We start from the raw sequence: 22,024 nt of genomic DNA on the forward strand, positions 1-22,024 counted from the left end.
GAAGCAAAGGCATTTAATACGTAGACATTTAGTATAGCTGTAGATGCAGGAGTATGGAAGCAAATGCATTTAATACGTAGACATTTAGTATAGCTGTAGATGCAGGGCAAGTTAAATATGCATGAATGAAAAATATTAAAACAAGAGTAGTGTGTTTTCTAAAATGCTGATTTGAGGCTTCCTGTATATGAACTGTACTATAGTTTGTAGTACACATTAAGAGCACCAAAGGTCAAAAATAGTTAGCTATTAGTATTATTATTATTATTATTATTATTATTGTTTTGTTATGGCAATATCTTTGCAAGGGATAAAGCATTCCATCTCTGATGTCAAAATATCTTTTAGAAAATTAAATTTTTGGTTTTCTCAGAAATTAAATGCTTCCCTTTTCCAGTATTATAACTTGGGAAGGAATGCTTATCTACTGCTATATGGAAAGCACAGTCATATACCATAGGCGGTAAACTCTGATATATGTGTGTGTATGTGTGCGTGTGTGTAATTATAGATATATATATATATATATATATGTAAATTATTTTAATAATTTTGTTCTGAAATGTCTTTCTTTTCAATGTTCCTGTATAGTTTCAGCTTTATATGTGTTTTGATTTTTTTTTATTGTTGGAACTTGCTTTTATATGCAATATTTTTATGAAGCAGGCATTTTTGCTTCAATATTTCATAGCAGATATGACAACAGCTATTTTGTGAACGTCTAAATGAATTTACTGCTTCAGGATTCAATTCTGAAGACATATTTCTCTTGCCTGTCAAAACTGTTTTGCCCTGAATATATGTACATGCAAAAATCACAAATGTTGACACATTGTAGGTGCCTATTAATATTTCAAAAACTATATTTCACTTTCGTTGTCCATCTAGGTCCCAGACCACAGTTACAGTGACTGATGAAAATTTTAAACCAGACCAATAGTGTTAGCAGCTCCAGTACTAACAGTGGGGATGGGGAAACCCAAAAGGTGCATGATCATGAAGTAAAGAAAAATGCCCTTTGCAAACCACAAGTGTTGTGCTTCTGTGAAAATAAAAACAAATCTCCCTATCTGCTCAGTACAGTTTCCTTTGGAAGTACCCAATGTTCCAGTATCATTAATCTCACTAGGGATCCTGCAAGTGCCCAGCCCTTGAAATTCAGCATCCCCAAACAAAGAAAAAACCTTGCAAACTGCAAATCCATTTTAATGATTAATAGAGTCTCCTCCCCCACCTCCTCTAAGTACAACCAACTTCAGAACTCATGATACTGAGAAGTGACTAATTCCACAGTGTCAGCATTTCTACTGCCTCTTCTATCTTTGCGGGATAGTCCTTTAATGAGGCAATGCTCAGTTTAGAGATCATTTACTCAATGGTTTGCCAGTTTTCAATACTTTGGACTGGTATTTTCAATATGCCATCTTAGGGCTTGTTATCCTGGCCTGCCACTACCAATGAATGATTCAGTTACTCAGTATTTATAAAATACCCTTCAGCATGAACCTATGCAACAGAATGACATAATGCACCCCATTATTTTGGACATTTGATCCAACAATATCCACAAACTGCAAACATTTGGTGAGCTTGCATGTACTATGACAAATACCTGCTCTTAATTTTGTCAGTCTACAACATTTTGGAACCAAATATGGCTTACTACATGTGGGCCCTGATTTCCTGAATTATGTGACAGATTTTCCCATAAGAGGTTATTCCATAAACAGTTTGCAAATTTATTTTTCTGAGAGAATTTTTTTTACTTTGCATAATGAAATGATGTAAGATGTGTATGTTGACAGTCTGGGAATAAAATATGGACAAATACCAAAATTATATATATTATATTTAGCAAATGCAGATGCCTAACTTTGAAAATTTTCAAAATAAAACTTTGAACATAACTATTTCTTGTGATCACATTATAAATGAGCGGCAAATATCATTTCTCGGATAAAGATCAGAATGACTTTTGCCACCTCAATAAAAAATTGTACTCTTGCTTTATGAAATCACCTTCATTATTTAGTGAAAATGTTTCTCTCTATTCATGATATCCATGATGTAGCACTATAACATTGCTAAGCTTACATTTTCAGACAAAACAATCGCAAACTGCCAATGTTATCTAATGTTATTTATGGTTCTTTGTTTAATTTGAAGAAAAAAGGCACACAACTCTGAAAATGTTTTATATATGTTTTCTCAGTATGTATATTTCAGTCAATTCTTCAGGCTACTTTTTAAACATAATATCTGTCATTTTTAAGATTCCAGGCATAATGCAGTTTTCTACCTTAACATTAAATCACATTTTCACTTTACAAAATCACCTTACTTTATTTTTAATTTATTTATTTGTCATGTTTTTGTGTTATGAAATAAAGAACATTTGAGTTTCATTTCACTTCTGTTGTGTGCCATGAAATATTTTTTGCCTGCACTCTTGAAGTAGCATTGGAAAAATTGTATAACAGTATGTGATGTTGAATTTCTTCCTTTCTGTGTATATACTTAAAAAAATGTTACATTAATAAAAATTTTCTTTAAAAAAGAAAAATGTTTGTTTCGGCATTACAGTTAAACAGTTGACAATTGTTTCTAATTAACATGGTCTTATAATTTTTGCAGAATGTCATATTTCCACCCAGACCAACAGCAAAACTATTGACATATGTCATTTTTATTGGATTTCAAACTGAAGTTGAAATTTGGCACAGGTAAATGTTTGTTCTAGTTACCATGTACAACATAGACTAATGATGTGATTGTTAACCTCTTCTTTTTGATCAGTATGATGGCTTTTCATATGTAGTTTTGCTTCTCTGGAACCTTGCTAATAGTTCTTATATATAACGTTCACTTATGTATAGCAAATCCAACTGTATATATCATATTTATATGTTCCTCACACTGTTCGTGGCTTATTTATTATCCTAGCAGTCTTCTGTATCATCCCCCATGTGAAAACTTAAATCAAATTGCTGGACAATGTTTGCTTACTTTGAAAAATATAGTGCAAATAAAATAAATCAACATTGTAGTATAACAATAACCCATAGCTGTGTGTGGGAAATGCTGGATTTACAAACTATTGGTGTGGCTTGGTCATGAGGGCGAAGCCAGAGTGACCAAACAAAGTCAACCATGGGTAAATCTAGCATTACCCACACCCATCCATGGTTATTGCTATTATACAATGACATCATTGATTATTTAAGAAAAAAGTTACTTACTTTTCTTAAATAATGTCCTTGTAAGATGGTGCCATGCTGCTCTTCTACTTTTGTCCCCAGTATCCTGGGGCTTTCTTGTTGTACTATGCATGCATATGGGACTTACCTTCCCACATGTGCGCAGTACATAAGTGCTGTGTAAAGGAAACAATGGAGAAAAAAAGATCTCCGTTGCTTTTTTGTTTTGTTTTTAATTAAAAAATAAATAAATTGGGAAACTTTCAATGTATAGCAGAGCTAGGACAGGGAAAATAAAACAATAACCAGGTATGCTTCTCTAGTTTTGCATAATGCACTATATTATCCTTTTATTTTTCTTTGTCCTGTCTGTTTCATTCTTTTAAATTCTCAATTTTTTGAAAGTTTAAAAATAGGGTTTCTGTACCATAAATTAATATAAGAAAGTCCAGGTGACCAGACTTTTTTCTATTTGGCATGTGCTCGATTTACAATGGGCACACTGGTTGGACTGACCGATCAGCATGCTCATTTTGGAATGTTAATCACCGGTCATTGTATAATAGATAATAATACACTCTAATAAGTAATCATCTATTGATGACATGTAAAAGCTAGGCTAAAGAATAATATGAATTTCAGGTATATTATCTGACGAAATAATATTGCTTAATATTTTATATATATATATATATATATATATATATATATATATATATATATATATTGACTATGAAAATTATTTGTTTCACACTGTTCTATGCAATATAGAAATTAATTTTAGTTGTCACAAACAGTAGGCTAATGCTTCAGATTTGTGTTTCTTTTAAGCATATCCTTTGTTCTTAGTTTGTAGGAATAACACTATTGCTACTGCTATGACAAACATTTTATTATAAAATGATTTAGAACTAATACTTTATTGATGCTGCTATGGCAAAAATTTGATTTAGAAATTATTTAAAAGAGCCATATCATTTTTTTTTCTTTTAAGGCAGAATGAAAGAATTTGTAATAGTTTTAGTCTATATAAGAATAATAATTAAAGCTTAGATTATGAGTGAAATCTTGTAAGCTGCCAGGCAAAAGACCTCAAGTACAAATTGATCACTTGCCCAGAAGCAATCACATTACAGGTTACACATCAAGGAAAGTTAAATTTCAATTGTTAAATAATTAAATATATTCATATTCAGTGTGATTGTAGTTTCTGATATATTGTGAAGAGAAAAAGAGCCAAGATCCATTCAGAAGTCATAATAGACTATCACTGTGCCGACATTTCAGGGGGCTACAGTGCAGGTGTGTGTGTGTGTGTGTGTGTGTGTGTGTGTGTGTGTGTGTGTGTGTGTGTGTGTGTGTGTGTGTGTGTGTGCTTGTGTGTGTGCTTGTGAAAGAGGGCATCTACAAAATGCAAGTAATTCACTAAGCACTTATTTTTAAATGATAAGCATACACCCTTTGCTATTATGGAATATATCAGAAGTTTTCACTTTCATTTTTTAGTTTATGTCAAAAGCTGTCAATGCCGTACCTGTGGAGGTGGTACCAGATGCACCCATGGGCTGACTGTTCATATGTGTCTGCATATGAGGTGGCGTGTATGTGTCGTAGCTCCTTCCATTCACCGAAGGACTGGTGGGCAGCATACAAGAGTAGGAAGATGTTTGACTGGGCACTGGCTGTAAAGAGATAAAAATAAATGTACATTTAAATTCATAATTAATGTCTGGACTGGATATAGATTATCTACTATTAGATAAAATAAATACCCTTAGGACACTCTCTCTATCTTGCAACTACTATGGATGTTTAGCTACTTCCATTTACATTATGGGACATGAGTACAGCCTGTGAAGAAATAAACATGCTTTTTCATCAGGCTTGATTATAACGAGAGCACAGACTGTTAATACACATGCTTTTTCAATAGATTTAGTTGCTATGATTACTAATATAGAATTTTGTATAATGGTAGCCCATGGCATTTGTCTAAGTTACAGTAAGTCCCTAACCCTCACCCTCACCAAAATACAATGCCTCTTACTTCTGCAGCCTTAAGTGCAAGACCTGTAGTTTTTGGCACTGAAGCCTAGCTTGCAGCCAGTGATATTTATTTTTGTTTGTTTGTTTGTTTTTTTGTGCATGATGCCTCTTCGTCCTCCTGATCATCTATTTTTATGCAGCCATATCACCTCCAAAGGTATATGGTTTCTTGTCTAACTCCTCCACAGTACCAGGAAGAAAGCTACTGAAGAGGATTAGACCAGTGTCAGTCTCTATGAGTCTTGTCTTATAAATATACCACCACTTGAGATGGCCACTGCACATGGATGTTGGCCTTAACTACTCCCCAGATAGCCAGGGTTTGACTAGCGACTAGAGGACTGCAGCAACCAGTTGAGGAGATGTAGGAATGAGTTGCTGATACTGGGTGAACTATCCCATTGGATGGCTGTTGGCAGAATCCTACTGTAAGAGCTCTACCTATTGTAAGGCCAGGCACTGCAAGTTCTGCAATCTGGGACTCAAAGTGTCACGGGTACTGAGGAGTGTGCAAGTAGTCTAGCTTTAAATTGTGGCTATGTAGGTGGGCGCACTCACACTGCAGGAATTTTACCAAGTTTTCCAGCCACTGAGGGGGAGAGGTAGGGGCATACAGAAAAATCTCCTAAGCCCTATTGGATGACGGCCACAATCTGCAGCTCTCGTCAGTCTCTCTCCTCCTCTCTTCTACCTAATCTTAAAATGCCAAAGGTTGGTAGGAACAAATGTGTCTGTAGTGGATAGAGCCTTCCTCTCTTCTACCTAATCTTAAAATGCCAAAGGTTGGTAGGAACAAATTTGTCTGTAGTGGACAGAGCCTTCCTCTCTTGTACCTAATCTTAAAATGCCAAAGGTTGGCAGGAACAAATGTGTCTGTAGTGGATAGAGCCTTCCTCTCTTCTACCTAATCTTAAAATGCCAAAGGTTGGCAGGAACAAATGTGTCTGTAGTGGATAGAGCCTTCCTCTCTTCTACCTAATCTTAAAATGCCAAAGGTTGGTAGGAACAAATGCGTCTGTAGTGGATAGAGCCTTCCTCTCTTCTACCTAATCTTAAAATGCCAAAGGTTGGTAGGAACAAATGTGTCTGTAGTGGACAGAGCCTTCCTCTCTTGTACCTAATCTTAAAATGCCAAAGGTTGGTAGGAACAAATGTGTCTGTAGTGGATAGAGCCTTCCTCTCTTCTACCTAATCTAAAAATGCCAAAGGTTGGTAGGAACAAATGTATCTGTAGTGGACAGAGCCTTCCTCTCTTGTACCTAATCTTAAAATACCAAAGGTTGGTAGGAACAAATGTGTCTGTAGTGGATAGAGCCTTCCTCTCTTCTACCTAATCTAAAAATGCCAAAGGTTGGTAGGAACAAATGTATCTGTAGTGGACAGAGCCTTCCTCTCTTGTACCTAATCTTAAAATACCAAAGGTTGGTAGGAACAAATGTGTCTGTAGTGGATAGAGCCTTCCCCACTTCTACCTAATCTTAAAATTGGTAGGAACAAATGTGTCTGTAGTGGACAGAGCCTTCCTCTCTTCTACCTAATCTTAAAATGCCAAAGGTTGGTAGGAACAAATGTGTCTGTAGTGGATAGAGCCTTCCTCTCTTCTACCTAATCTTAAAATGCCAAAGGTTGGTAGGAACAAATGTGTCTGTAGTGGATAGAGCCTTCCTCTCTTCTACCTAATCTTAAAATGCCAAAGGTTGGTAGGAACAAATGTGTCTGTAGTGGACAGAGCCTTCCTCTCTTCTACCTAATCTTAAAATGCCAAAGGTTGGTAGGAACAAATGCGTCTGTAGTGGATAGAGCCTTCCTCACTTCTACCTAATCTTAAAATGCCAAAGGTTGGCAGGAACAAATGTGTCTGTAGTGGACAGAGCCTTCCTCTCTTCTACCTAATCTTAAAATGCCAAAGGTTGGTAGGAACAAATGCGTCTGTAGTGGATAGAGCCTTCCTCACTTCTACCTAATCTTAAAATGCCAAAGGTTGGTAGGAACAAATGTGTCTGTAGTGGATAGAGCCTTCCTCTCTTCTACCTAATCTTAAAATGCCAAAGGTTGGTAGGAACAAATGCGTCTGTAGTGGATAGAGCCTTCCTCTCTTCTACCTAATCTTAAAATGCCAAAGGTTGGTAGGAACAAATGTGTCTGTAGTGGACAGAGCCTTCCTCTCTTGTACCTAATCTTAAAATGCCAAAGGTTGGTAGGAACAAATGTGTCTGTAGTGGATAGAGCCTTCCTCTCTTCTACCTAATCTAAAAATGCCAAAGGTTGGTAGGAACAAATGTATCTGTAGTGGACAGAGCCTTCCTCTCTTGTACCTAATCTTAAAATACCAAAGGTTGGTAGGAACAAATGTGTCTGTAGTGGATAGAGCCTTCCTCTCTTCTACCTAATCTAAAAATGCCAAAGGTTGGTAGGAACAAATGTATCTGTAGTGGACAGAGCCTTCCTCTCTTGTACCTAATCTTAAAATACCAAAGGTTGGTAGGAACAAATGTGTCTGTAGTGGATAGAGCCTTCCCCACTTCTACCTAATCTTAAAATGCCAAAGGTTGGTAGGAACAAATGTGTCTGTAGTGGACAGAGCCTTCCTCTCTTCTACCTAATCTTAAAATGCCAAAGGTTGGTAGGAACAAATGTGTCTGTAGTGGATAGAGCCTTCCTCTCTTCTACCTAATCTTAAAATGCCAAAGGTTGGTAGGAACAAATGTGTCTGTAGTGGATAGAGCCTTCCTCTCTTCTACCTAATCTTAAAATGCCAAAGGTTGGTAGGAACAAATGTGTCTGTAGTGGACAGAGCCTTCCTCTCTTCTACCTAATCTTAAAATGCCAAAGGTTGGTAGGAACAAATGCGTCTGTAGTGGATAGAGCCTTCCTCACTTCTACCTAATCTTAAAATGCCAAAGGTTGGCAGGAACAAATGTGTCTGTAGTGGACAGAGCCTTCCTCTCTTCTACCTAATCTTAAAATGCCAAAGGTTGGTAGGAACAAATGCGTCTGTAGTGGATAGAGCCTTCCTCACTTCTACCTAATCTTAAAATGCCAAAGGTTGGTAGGAACAAATGCGTCTGTAGTGGATAGAGCCTTCCTCTCTTCTACCTAATCTAAAAATGCCAAAGGTTGGTAGGAACAAATGTGTCTGTAGTGGACAGAGCCTTCCTCTCTTCTACCTAATCTAAAAATGCCAAAGGTTGGTAGGAACAAATGTGTCTGTAGTGGACAGAGCCTTCCTCTCTTGTACCTAATCTTAAAATGCCAAAGGTTGGTAGGAACAAATGCGTCTGTAGTGGATAGAGCCTTCCTCACTTCTACCTAATCTTAAAATGCCAAAGGTTGGTAGGAACAAATGTGTCTGTAGTGGATAGAGCCAAAAAAAGCTTGTAAAAAAATGTCCTTTTCTTGAGTGGTTATGACTGAATTAAAACATTTGATCCAGTTCATGACTCCATCTGGCAAAAGGCTTGGGCCTTTCTAGTGCATGTTTAGGCTGCATAGTTTCCTAATTGGCCTTTTGTGTGGTGTAGTGCCCAGATAGTTTACAAAATTCCAGCATGCCACATTTATTATATGTTGATCAAGTTCTTTTGCAGCTCTGTGGGGAAAAATACAGGGATTTGAAAATTACCTTCTCCTGTTAAACACAGCTGTGTAGATCTAACAGATGGATTTTTTTATTCTTGGGTAGTGCACACATTAATTTCTAACACTATTGTACAACTCACTAGGCTAGCATTGAAGCCTACTTCCAAAATGTCCACTGATGATGAGCAAAACAAAAATAACTGACAGTCCAGGGACATGTCTCGATTTATTTTCTGTCTTTTTTTTTTTTTTTTGTTAACCAGGTTAGGGAATTGATCCTTCTTGGATCCCTTTTAGCCATGACCCAGAAAATACTGTGCATTAACAAATTGGTTTAACTAGTCAACCAGTGTGGGTTTGTAAGGAAACCACAGACATGGGGAGAACAGGCATCAACTTTGTGGTGAGAAGAAGAGTATGGGGACTGCCTAGGGCACCAAATGCCCTAGATATGGCTGTGTCTGTGACAGAATGGAAGATGAAGAGGACTCCTTTTTTAACACAAGTCTGATGGAATGTGTTTCATTTCTGTTCACTGGCTTGTGCTGCATTTGTCTCCTGCCAACAATATCTGTTTTTTTTTAAATATCTTTCTCTTTTGATGAGGTTTTAGATTAAGCCATATGTAAGTAAAAGAGTGGTATATCTGAGACAAAAAGCATCATTTTGCATAATGCAAGAGGGTATAAGGGAATAGCTTTGGAACCACTATGAATTTGTAAAATTATTCTCTGCACTTGCTGGCCAGATACAGTTAGTTGACTAAAAATGCAAATGTATTATTTTGATATTACGCAGACAAAAAAAAATCATAGTTCATATATACTTTTCAAAATGATACGTATGCTAGAGTATTTTATTATATTTGTGAACTAATTCTAAACATAAGATCAAAAACAATAATTAGCACTAGAAAAAAAGCGCAATTAAGCTCATTAGCACTGTACATTTCTCCAGTTTCCGCAATGGCTGTTACTTGTGAGGAGTAGGCTAATATTCTGAACAGGAAAACAGTTGTGAACTGGTTTGTCTTTTACAAAAATTGGATTTTCATTATTCACTTATTTCATAATAACAATATTATAAGTTGTTGCTTATAAAATTAGATAATTATGTGCCTTGAAGGACTTCTGTGAGAATGGACTTGTATCCAGTGTGGTCTGTGACACTGGATAACAAAGTTGTCACTGATGTTTGCTGAAAGTATGCTAAAGCACTGCCTGAAGAAACATGACTGCATAATATTGCAGATGGAACCCTTGTTGATTTCAGAAACTGGATAACTTTCAGATATTGTTCTTCTACAATTTGAAGGCAAGGCCACCAGTTGCACAACATTTCAGCATAACAACATAAAAAACTTATCTGCACAGGGTAATATCTATGAGATGCAGTGGATAACTAGACTCACCAAAACACATGTACAGATGTGCACGCGCACACACACACACACACACACACACACACACACACACACACACACACACACACACCTTAACTCTTGTTACAAATGATGTAAATATGGGCAAAGACAGCAGCAATGAAAGGCAAATAATAATGTGGAATTAAAAGAAGATCATAAATTATAGCTGCACTTTTTTTTTCCTTGCAATCCTGCCTAACATCTCAAAGCAGTGGAATAGTACAGTATAACAGGAACTTCTCATAATGTCCGTCCTGCTATAACTACATTCAAAGAGGTGCTTCTTAAAGAAAACAGTAGATAGCAGTTTCTACTTTTTCATTCATCAAAGTGTAATGAAATTACCTTATATGGCATGAAGACTAATACAGAAACATGGAGCTGATTTTGATACCTCTGGGTGTAGGGATGACAAATAGGACTTTTACATGCTTCGAGGGACAGCTGAGTCATTCTCTCCATATGTTCTGTAATTGTCTCCCTGATTTCATCCATAGCTACCTTGTTTAAGCAATAGCCACCCACCATCTCTATTTTCCCCTGCTATTTAGGCAGAATGCAGTTTCTCTGTTCTACTGATATTTGGATAGTGGACATCAGAGCTTTTTTTGTCATCCTGCTTTGGTCACTTCATCAGTTTTGAGTCAGTGAAATAAATATCATTGTGGGAAATAAGTTTCTACTATTGATGACTGCTCCCTGTGTCTCTTGCGTCTTGGATGTGAGCATGTTGCTACAACCTGCACACAATGCAGTCATTTTATTAGGCCTACAGCATAACATCATTGTCTTAGTGTCCCTGAAAACTGTTTGTTTAAATAAAAACATAAAAAAATGAATCCAAGGGGGAAAACTAAACAGGTGCAGGTATGTCTGGTGAGGTGTTGGCCTCCTTCGACTCAGTTCCATTTCCTCCCACTGTCCTGAGGTCTGTCATCCCTCCAATATATAGATGAAGGTGGACAAGCTCTTAGCATCTTCAGAATGCCTGCCTACATATATTAAAGTCAGGAGGATTTATAGAAGGTTCCTATGCTTCCACTTCCCCCAACAGCAATTCCAGTTTTGACTTTACCATTTGGTCTTTGCTCACCACAAAAGTTTGTTTTTTTATGACATGCATGGCCATCATTATAGCATACCAGGGTGCCCATCGCATTTTTTTTTTCAGTATTTAGATGATTGGCTGCTTGTAATAACATCCCAAGATGAGTATCTTCAAGTCAAAAGCTGAAAGATACAGCAATCTGAAAAACTTGGAATAGCATCCCTCATTTCAGAGCAGTCCCAAAATGTTGTTGGTAAATGTTTGGGCAAAGTCCTGGCAAAGGCTGTTATCCCTTTTGAAAGACCACAATATAGATTAATATTGTAGATGATCCTGTCTCAGTTAAACAGATTACAAATCCACCATGTTGTGCAGTTGATAACTGTCTATAGATGGGAAACAGAAAATGTACCCCAGGATTGCCCCCTGTACTACTAATGGACAAAGGCAGCTCCTAAATGCTTTAGCCTATGCATGGGTACCCTCAAATTATCAATGATATGATCCCAGTTATTCTCACTAAGGGTAATATATAAGTACTGACCATGGGATGGATAAGGCCAATCTAAAACTCAATGGCATAAGTTAATTTAAGCACCAAATGGAAACTGGCTAGGCTTAAAATGGCCTGCAAGGGTAGCTATCCTTTACTTAGCCAATAACCTGTACTGCCAGAGCCCTCCACTCAGCAGGTGGGATTGGATTGCCACTAAGAACTCAATCCTAGTTTTGATTCATGCAGCCACAATGAGTTGAAACCAGAATTGTTATGGGAGGTACTCATAATAATGTTGGCTCTGTAACAACACAGTGACAGAAGATGATTCGCTCCCTGCCACCCCTTGCTGTTATGTTATAATGCTGCTAGTATTATATATTTAATGGAGACCTTGTACTCATTCTAGTCATTTCTACATTATCCTCTGCTGCATAGGACAAGAATTCAGGATGGTAGGTAGAGACCACACAAGTCTAGTGGCTGCCAATATAGCCTTGGGGAAGTGAGCTCATGATGTTAAAGATGAAGATTTAGATTTTATTGAGCAAATAAGAAAATGGGAACATGAATAACAGTGACTCATGCTGTCAGACTGTCTTACATAAAAATTGCTTCTGCCGCCTAGGGACTTAGATTCACATTCATGTCTCAAATTTTGCTTGTAAGATTAAAGGGAATCTCGTATGGCAAATAGCAGAACTAAGCAGCGTTATATCTCCACATTATGTAGACATTAACTTACTTTCAGATTGTCATAGAATTTAAGTAGAAACTATTTAGGATAGTCCACAAGATAAGTGTAGTTCCAAGTTGAGTGCCTATGCAGTGGTTACCATTTGGATGATTCTGGAAACATCTGTTATTTGCCATGCTAACAGGATTTTCTCCACTCTCCATTCTGTTTGATGAGTAGGTACACAGTGCTGGTTTAGTCACCTGCCTTCTACAGTGAAGGTCAACCTGAAACAGCTGTGTATACATCCCTGTGCTCTAGATCTTTCTCTACATAGTCCACCTCCTTTCTTGTCATATAAATAAAGAACGATCCCCTCACCTTAAGTATACATCTTACTGAAAAAGCAGATAATTGTCCATGTATGCTACTCTGTCTTCATTTGCTTGTTACATGTTTTTTCCTGAATCCATCCTTACTGATTATTCTGTTTTTTTTTTTTGTTTTTTTTTTATAATACCTGGTTCTGTGTTTACAATGTTTTGAATGTCTTCATAAAACTGTAAAGGTCTGTTTTTCTTCTTGCCAATACTATTTGCCATACAGTTGCCAACATTTGGAATAGGCCCTCCTTATCTGTTCTCCATTGATATTCTACTCCACTATCCCTTTTTTTCCATCTTTAAGATAGACTGTGAGGTAGTTATTTTTTTCTGTCCTCTGTAACTCTAACATAATCATGTTCCCTTGCTCTATTTTAGGCTGAATGGCATAGTATACTGTGTTACTCTCACCTCCTTGTTGGGGGTTTGATTCAGGTTAATGCCACGACCATAGTAGAATGCTCCTAAGTTGCTAGCTTCCGCAGTTTGTACCTCCACGTGTTTCAGTAAGTTCCATATTTTAAGGTCACTGGTTCTTGTTTTCGTCCATTTTGGACACTGCTGCTCAATATTATAGTTACAAAATATAATAGTTATATCAGAAAATGTGAACACATATGCATACAAATGCATATTTATAGTCCTGAAACCATTTAACTTCATAATCTTGCAAACATAAAGGGCTAGTTGTTCTGCAAATAAACAGTTTCTGAAGAATTACAGTATGCTGAATAGTAATAACAGGCAATTTTATGAATTATATAATTTATTAATTATAGATTATTGAATAGGACAGTTTCTTTCTTGATCAGGAAAGATCAGTCAGATCCTTAACAGGCAAAATGAATGTAGAATATGTGATTTATTTTGGCAGTGGAAAGTATATGATTTAGCTGCAGCAAAACTGATTAAAAAAAAAAAAAAAAAAGCAAAAACAGAATTTCCTTTCCTAACCACAGCAAACCAACATAAACAGATCAAAAACTAAGGTACTACTTTGCTCAAACATCAATGAATCAACAAATACAAGCATTATCTTACATATCATGGAGTTGACCTCCCTTAGCTTTTCCCATTAACTAAAAAAAATCCAGGTTTAACGATGTCTCAACACTTAGACTAGTGAAAATTACCTGCAATTTTTAAGTGTGGGGTACCTGCAGAAGAAAGTAAGATGTAAGCTTGCTTTGCTACTCTTGACTCCTGGCTGAAGCAGAGCATCAGATAAATCAATGTTTTGGTAAAGCATTATTGGTGCAGTTGCATTGGGAGATAACGTGTCAGTCTGTGCCACCTGTAACCCGAGTCTGAGTATGACTTTACTATCATGTAGGGTGCAAAGAATGAAATGGCTGACAGTCTGCTCTCCTTCTTTTGAGATGGGACTTGGAGGTAGACACCCCTCTGCCCACCATTACTCATGTGCTAATCCTAATACTAACCCACCCCTAATCTTACCCTTTACATTAGGGTACTAAACACTCTGTCCCTTACAGTACCACAACATAAGATACACACACACACACACACACACACACACACACACACTTTAAACATATCACTACCCAACCAAACCAAACATAACCCTTATGCTAACCCCCTAACCTGCAAACACACACATACACTCACCCACTCACTCAACCTCAGCACCAAAAATGGGGCCGTGATCACACTGTTTTGGACTCAGTTTTCTGCAGCTCAACATCGTGGTCATTCGACACTTTAAGGGAGATCCATATATATATATATATATATATATTTATATATATATATATATATATATATATATATATATATATATATATATATATATATATATATATATATATAGACACACACACACACATATGTATGCCCAATGTAAATTGTTATGGAATTGTGATAAGAAAGATAATGAAGGACTAGAAATTACATCTAAAAATCACAGGTATAAATCCCAGATTTATTTTTATGGAAAATGCTCTTTTTTTAAGAAACACATATTAGAGTCCATTTGTTATGACCTCTGTAGTTTAAAAGTAGAGTCTCAAGCAACACAGATGCATTTGGAGCCACAGTCACTAGTTTCTCTTTGTTAAATTAAAGAAATTTAAACTCTTATTTAAAAGTCTGAAACTAACAGAAAGGGATGGATGCACTGAGCAACAAGGTATTAATAATCCATTAGATCTGAGTGGATAAATAAAATAGAAATTGACATTATCCTGGTTTAAATAAACAGGTAAAGGTAAAGGGCACATTATAAAAGTGGGATGGAAAAAGAGTCTGGAAGACTTAAGAAGTTAAAGTTCACAGGTAAATGCTAGGCAATCAGTCTTTAAGACTATTAAATGCTTAAACAATAACCAGACAGTGACCAAAGGTGAGAATCAAACCCTATATATTATTTCTGTGAGATAAACACCTTAATCAGTATGCCAGTCCCCAACACCCAAATCACCCCAACCCCTAAATAAAAGTAGGTATGGAGTCCTGCAGCAGGTTATCAGATAAAGTGCTAATAATAATGACTACAGTGGAGCATTTTATGCATTTGTATGGTAAACTTAATGATAAAGGGGAACGAGGTCAAGAATAATTGCAAACTCCAATCTGAGATGGATATTGTAAACAATAGCCTTCATGGTGGTCCTAGACTTGTATTCTAGGAACAGCTGTTGGTTATTATTTCAGGATTATACTACATAGATTATCACCAACAAAGGACCATTTTGAAGACCTAATGCACATTATTATTCCTTCCTTGATTGCAGGTCACACTTCTTAGTGGTAGGAAATTCTCTGGCTGATTTTTATTGCCCATGCATTTGTGTTTGTTTGTTGTTGTGTTAAAATGAATATGTAATGAAATATCTAACCTCAAAATATTGAATCCCAAAATATTAAAAAAAAACATTGAAAGCACAAAACACTGAAAACTCACAATATTGTATCACAAATTATCTAATAATTGTATTCAGCTAAAAACTACATTATATCATACACCCCAAATACAAAATCAAAATCAAGTGCTGTGCCGTGGTAGTGATACTTTTGGGGAAAGGGGATTTAGTAATGTAATGTGCAGATTAGAGCTAGGGTCATGGTAGAGTTAAAGTTAGACTTAGCGTACATGTTCACACATACAAGTGTAAGCTGGGCAGACAGGTTTCACCCCCCTGAACCACTTTAGTTGTGTGCTAACCCTAACTCTAAGCCTACCCCTAACCCTACACATTGCATTACTAAAAACTTTTTCCCTAACAGTACTCCACTACACAAGACAAAAGGACACAGAACACCCACAACACAAAACATGCAAAACAATAACTCTGCCCCCTTACCTAACTGTAATCCTGTACATTACTTTACTGAAATCCTTTCTGTAACTGTACCACTACTCAAGACAAAAGGACACAGAATACTCACAGAAAAAAATACACTCAGAACAGATAAATCTATCCCCTTACCTAACCCTTACCCTAACATTCACCCACAAACACTCAGACAAACCAGCCACTATAACCTTTTCAGTCAAATGTTCATTTTTCTTGCACACTCTTCCATATAAACACTATAAAAATAAACGTTCAGTCATATGTGCTATCAGTATTTTGTGCTTTTGATGTTTTCCCCCACTAAAAACTTTTCAGTCAAATGTGCTTCAATATTTTGAGATGCAACCTTTAAAATATAATGATGTTCACAGCAAGTATTGCTGTGAAATTAGAATGACATTTTTTTACTCTTTCTGGAAATAAAGGTGTTATTGCAATACTTCTGAACGATCCCCCAGGGTATGGATATTTTTTCACTTGTGGTATTGCAAGCACACATAACCCACTATCTAATTATCATACCAAATTTTCTAAGGTTTTTAAGCTACTGTCCTTCTTTGAACTGCCCAGCAAGTCTTGTTCAGCCATTCTGTTTGTATAATCCATTTTGTGGATCCCCACACCATGTTGGTCACAGATTATGTGCCTTTTCCACTCTATTCCCATCCTTCTGAATGCTGGCTTGCCACAGTTTTGCACAGTTCTGTACAAAGCTGTTCCTTCCCAATGGTATATGCATCTTTAGCAATGTCTTACTCCCTTCCTCAACCGGGTACTGACTGTAACTATTAAAGAAGCTTAACATCAGGTTCACCTGGTTTGCTGAGCATATACATTGCATGTCTACTGACTGCCATGGTTATGTTTTTAATTCAGAAATGAGTCACTCACTGCTCTGTCACATGATTTTCTGAGCAGCTACCCTTATCTTTGTAGCTCCTGCATGAAAGTTGGCAGTTAGTGCCGACTGCCTTACTCTGGCTTCACCCATTTCCTTCACTGCATTATGGTCCTTGTGTCTCCTTACATGCAATGAGTGCCTATTAGATGTTGCTACTCTTGACCATTTCAGATCTAAAGAAGGGGAATTACTCTGCACTACCAGTCAACGGTTACTTTTGTCCAAAGGTTGCTGCTGTTGCCAGCACCACTTTTACTTATAAGGCACAACTTACAATGACATTCTAGAGAATGCCAGCTTTCATGTGAATGGTATGTAACATACAGCTGCCATAGCTGGCCTTAGGCATAGGCCAACTAGGCAGCCACCTAGGGCACTGCTCTAGCAGAGGCACTTTTCCGGTATTTATTTGGTGTAGGTAGACTAGGATCGGGGCACTGGGTGGAGTGTGGGGGTGCCATAGAGTCCTTTTGCCTAGGGCACCAGTTGACCTAAGGCCACTGCTGACAGCTGCATTCCTCAAACTATGTTTCCATATACCAACACCTCTTTACTACACTGGGAGCCCATCACTCACTGGTGCGACAGCTGCATTCCTCAAACTATGTTTCCATATACCAACACCTCTTTACTACACTGGGAGCCCATCATTCACTGGTGCGACAGCTGCATTCCTCAAACTATGTTTCCATATACCAACACTTCTTTACTACACTGGGAGCCCATCATTCACTGGTGCGACAGCTGCATTCCTCAAACTATGTTTCCATATACCAACACTTCTTTACTACACTGGGAGCCCATCATTCACTGGTGCGACAGCTGCATTCCTCAAACTATGTTTCCATATACCAACACCTCTTTACTACACTGGGAGCCCATCATTCACTGGTGCTTTCCTTATTTTTTCCCAGAGTAGTAGTAGTGAAAGCCACATGATGCTTAATTCTTGTTACTCCCTGCAGACCCTCTAGTTGCCCCTGCTCATTTCCAAATATGGATTACTGGGCACTGATGCAGGAGATGCACACCCCGTTTCACAAATCAACAAGTTTACATTATTTCAAGTATCTCCCCTCCTCTCGCGATTATTATTTCCCCCAGTCTGTATGTTTCTGCATCATACTTTGTCTCGCTTCCCCCCAAGTCAGTCTTACATTTCTTAATATTAAATTGAACTTGCAATTTACCTTTCCAATTTTGCCTGTCTTTTTGGGTATTGTTTCATTTGGTACAAATTATTATTTTTTCTTGTTGTATATGTTGTTGCTGAATAAAGTCAAAAAGTATTTTCCTTAAGCCAAATAAAATTGAAATTTTACTGGCATACATTTCAAACTGAATAGAATCAAGTGCTAAAACACCACAACCCCTTCTGTGTGTTATATACCATTATCAGGAGCACTGTTATTCCATCTCTGATCTAGTTTCTAGTCTGCTGTGCAGTTTTAGGACCTGTTCACTGTGTTTTTTTTTTTTTTTTTTTTGTGGGTTTAACTTCTGTTAGGTCAAAATGCTTGTTGTAATATCAACATCTATTCATTAATATAGCTGGACTTTTATTACCATCCTGCCCTGATAATGTTATTGGGTATATCACTAAAAAGCAGTATAAAATTTGTTTTATGGGGCTGTCATTTTACAAACACATAACTGGTTTGTATCTGAAGTTTGCCAGCTATGGCCACCATGCATAAGGAAAGACAACAGTGGTTATCAATGGTTAGCTGACATGCATCTTTAACAGTGGCACCAGCCATAAAAAATGGTATGATAAATTGTGTAAACAATAACTGCATTGCTAGGACATCTAATGTATGAAAGAGAACCTAATGAGAAAAACCAGAGTGCAAAGTGATAACAGGTAGCGAATAGACCAAAATAGCAACATATCAGTTGGGTTGGAAGTAAGGCAAAAAGTAAAAAGCACAGAAAGTAATAAAATACAGGTGAGCGGTCCCATGCAAGTATCGCAGGTGTAGACAATGTTATTATCACCTTAGTAGATGGCACCTGCAGCTGTGTGGTATTGGTTATTGATGGAGCAATACCTATCCTGAAAGGGACATGATCTCAGATATATACTTTTTAAAATCAAAAACGAACAATGCCAGCAACAAATGATGCAATGCTATGTTCATGTTGAAGGAATATACTAATGCAGGGGTATGGGAGTTATTTAAGAGAAAGCAAAGGCCCCATAAGGAAGGGGACAAAATCTGTTATTCATATTGATGTGATCCTACTAACTTCTGTTATAGAGAGGGGGGAAAATATAGTACTAATGAAGTCAGTGTCAAAAGGTCAGTAAAGAGAAGTTGTGAAGGTAGGATACTTCAATCTGAACATTTTACAAAGGAACATGACTTGGACAGATCAATTACTCAAGAATTTTCCTTTCTATGTAATAGCATTGCCCGTCCATTCCTCACAATAGGAACTGTTCTGTCATCTTCAGTGCAAAAATCCAACTGGATACTGGTGGCCTCAGTTCAATGTAGTTCAGTGTAAAAAGCATGGAAATTCAAGCACTGAAAGTGCAAGGACTCTGCACTTTGTAAGGTAACATTTTATTTAAAGTTGTGAATATAAAATAGGCTGATCTGGCAGGGATGGGATGAGCCAAAGAGCATTAAAGAACACTGGGTAAAGCTAGAAAAGATCCCAATAATTGCTTCATACTGCTATGCGAAACAGGTCAAACCGAAATAACAGAAAACTGACATCGCCAAGGTTCTTTAATGTGTACCTACAAAGGTCAGAAAGCACAACATTCAGAACAACAGGGCCCAAAGAATCAAAACAAGTCAAGAAGATGGGTGAAGAAAAACACAGATGATCACACACATAAGTAGGAAACAGGAGGACAAAAATGGAAAACAGCAATTTAAGAGGTAAACAAAGGCACCATAAATAAAACCATTTCCTCATTGTTCACATAAGATCTGGATGGCATAAATGAATAAATTAGCAAAAGCCTTGAAATGATGCTTGTGAGTAACAGTCTTTTAGTAATATAAACTTGAACGAGACAGTGTGGCATGACTGAATCACAGATACTGAAAAAGCCAAGCTACATTAAAACTGCAGTTTGGCAATCTTGTTCAAAATTATATCGGCAACATTATAGATCTCTGAATGACTGAATGAAGGCATCTGTTGGCTAACTTCTAAAAACTATTACAATGGTTAAAATGACAGCCGTATGCCAGTAAAATTAATAACAGAGGTAGGGGTCTTAGCAGAATAAGAACAGTCTGATAGCTCAGCAAATGCATAGTTTATATAATGAGCTTCAGTCTCTAGTGCAGCAAGAATTCATGTTTGGGAGTGCTTAACAAATGCATTTTATATATCTTCAGAAAATGACATTCATAAAGGAAGGAATCTAATTGGCTGCTTAAACAAAATAATCTGGGCAACTATAACAGATAAAGCCTGATATTTTAAAAGTGCCAACAACGGAGACAAATATCAAACACATAAAAACTTCACTTCATCACAAAACACTAAAATGTCACTTATATTACAGTCATTAAGTGTATTTGAGATCTTTCATGTGTTTAATTGTTGGCCATCTCCCAAAACAAACACACACACACATGGGATGAAATCTTTCCCAGGGTAAGGAAGCACTTTGCCAAATGCACACCAGAACAGAAACCACAGGAAATCAAACCTACCCAAGTGGGGACCTTCACCCTCCCACCCTCCACACCCCGCTAACTATATACATCAACTCCAAGATTGCACTATGATGGGGAAAAGGGCAAAATTGTGATGTTGGCCAAGTGCTTCCTTACCATATGAAAGATTTTGTTGTTCGCTGAAATGTTGTTCACTAAATAGTGGTTCAATAAATTGCTATTTTGTTGAATAGCAATTCAATAAAATGATACAGACACCAAACACATACACACACACACCTAACACAGAAATGCTGATATAGAAACTTTGTAGTCAAACACTTGCAAGAGTTATTTAAAATGTAAAAAGTCTCCATCATAGCAGCAGCCACTTGTCTTTCTGATGTGTGTCACAGGCACTCATATAATTGTATAATTTACTATTCATATACTAGAACTTTTTTTTCAAATCTGATTAACTTTTATCTTACTTTACAGCACAGAGAAAGGACATACAGATTGTTTATACCACATGGTCTGTGCTGTCCTCCATACAGCAGTCATTTACAGAAAGCACTTCTCTCAACATGTTAGTGATTTTTCCCTAAACAAACTGCTTCAGAAATGTGAAAGATAGAATCAAATAAGAGTGCTGAGAGAATTGAAATCAGTGAGTGACAGTGTGGGAGAAGTGTGCAGCTTGTGCAAGCTTATATCCTACATGACTAATGGAAATGCAACACAGAATAAAATCCAATAGTCAGCTCCTTGCTGTAGAGGGAAGGAGTCCTGTCTGGAACATAGGTGATCCAGGTTAATTTAGTGGTTCCAGCTGCAGAGGAGTTATCTGGAAATGATAGGAAAAGCGTTCCACTTTGCCAAGTCACCTGCATCTAGGGAAAGACAAGGGTTCTATAATCGTTGATACAAACCTTAGTAAAGAGGAACAGCACCTAGCAAACATGTTGGAGATTTATTCACAGATGCTTGCAGGATATTGTGATTGACATCATTGCATTTAGTGTGTGATGTCAGATTAGGAGCAGGGCATAAAAACAAAAAAAATTCTCCATGACAGCAGTATGAGACTGCACTGGGTCACCTCTCCAGGCCTCAGTACTGGATTAGGCCTAGGGGGAAGTCAGCTTCCAAGACACAGAGAATAAGCAGGGGCACTAGAAGCAGCTAATTATCATCTGTTGATGGAGCAAAAAAAAATTAATAAAAAAGACTCAGTAAAATCCAAAGGTATTGGGGATTTAAAAACTGTTGGCATAGTACGAGTATTTCTGAAAGTCAACAAATAAATGAATAAGTTCCTTTCTCAAAAAG

The 22,024-nt window shown here is 37.1% G+C and overlaps 1 protein-coding gene across 5 annotated transcripts in view; it reads right to left on the bottom strand.

The window, feature by feature from the left end:
- The window catches only part of PAX6 (paired box 6), a 68,919-nt gene that overhangs the window by 12,046 nt on the left and 34,849 nt on the right, over positions 1 to 22,024 (bottom strand). For 3 of the 5 annotated variants that reach the window (XM_044059517.1, XM_044059516.1, XM_044059518.1), the window contains 2 exons: positions 13,260 to 13,409; positions 4,732 to 4,879 (listed from right to left, as the gene is read on the bottom strand). In XM_044059517.1, the coding sequence (XP_043915452.1) occupies positions 4,732 to 4,879; positions 13,260 to 13,409 (298 nt within the window). The remainder of the gene's footprint in view (positions 1 to 4,731; positions 4,880 to 13,259; positions 13,410 to 22,024) is intronic. The other 2 variants (XM_044059519.1, XM_044059520.1) reach the window with 1 other exon arrangement.

The sequence above is a fragment of the Protopterus annectens genome, chromosome 17.part0 (assembly GCF_019279795.1).
Source record: "Protopterus annectens isolate FY-2018-M chromosome 17.part0, PAN1.0, whole genome shotgun sequence".
Classification (NCBI taxonomy): domain Eukaryota; kingdom Metazoa; phylum Chordata; order Ceratodontiformes; family Protopteridae; genus Protopterus; species Protopterus annectens.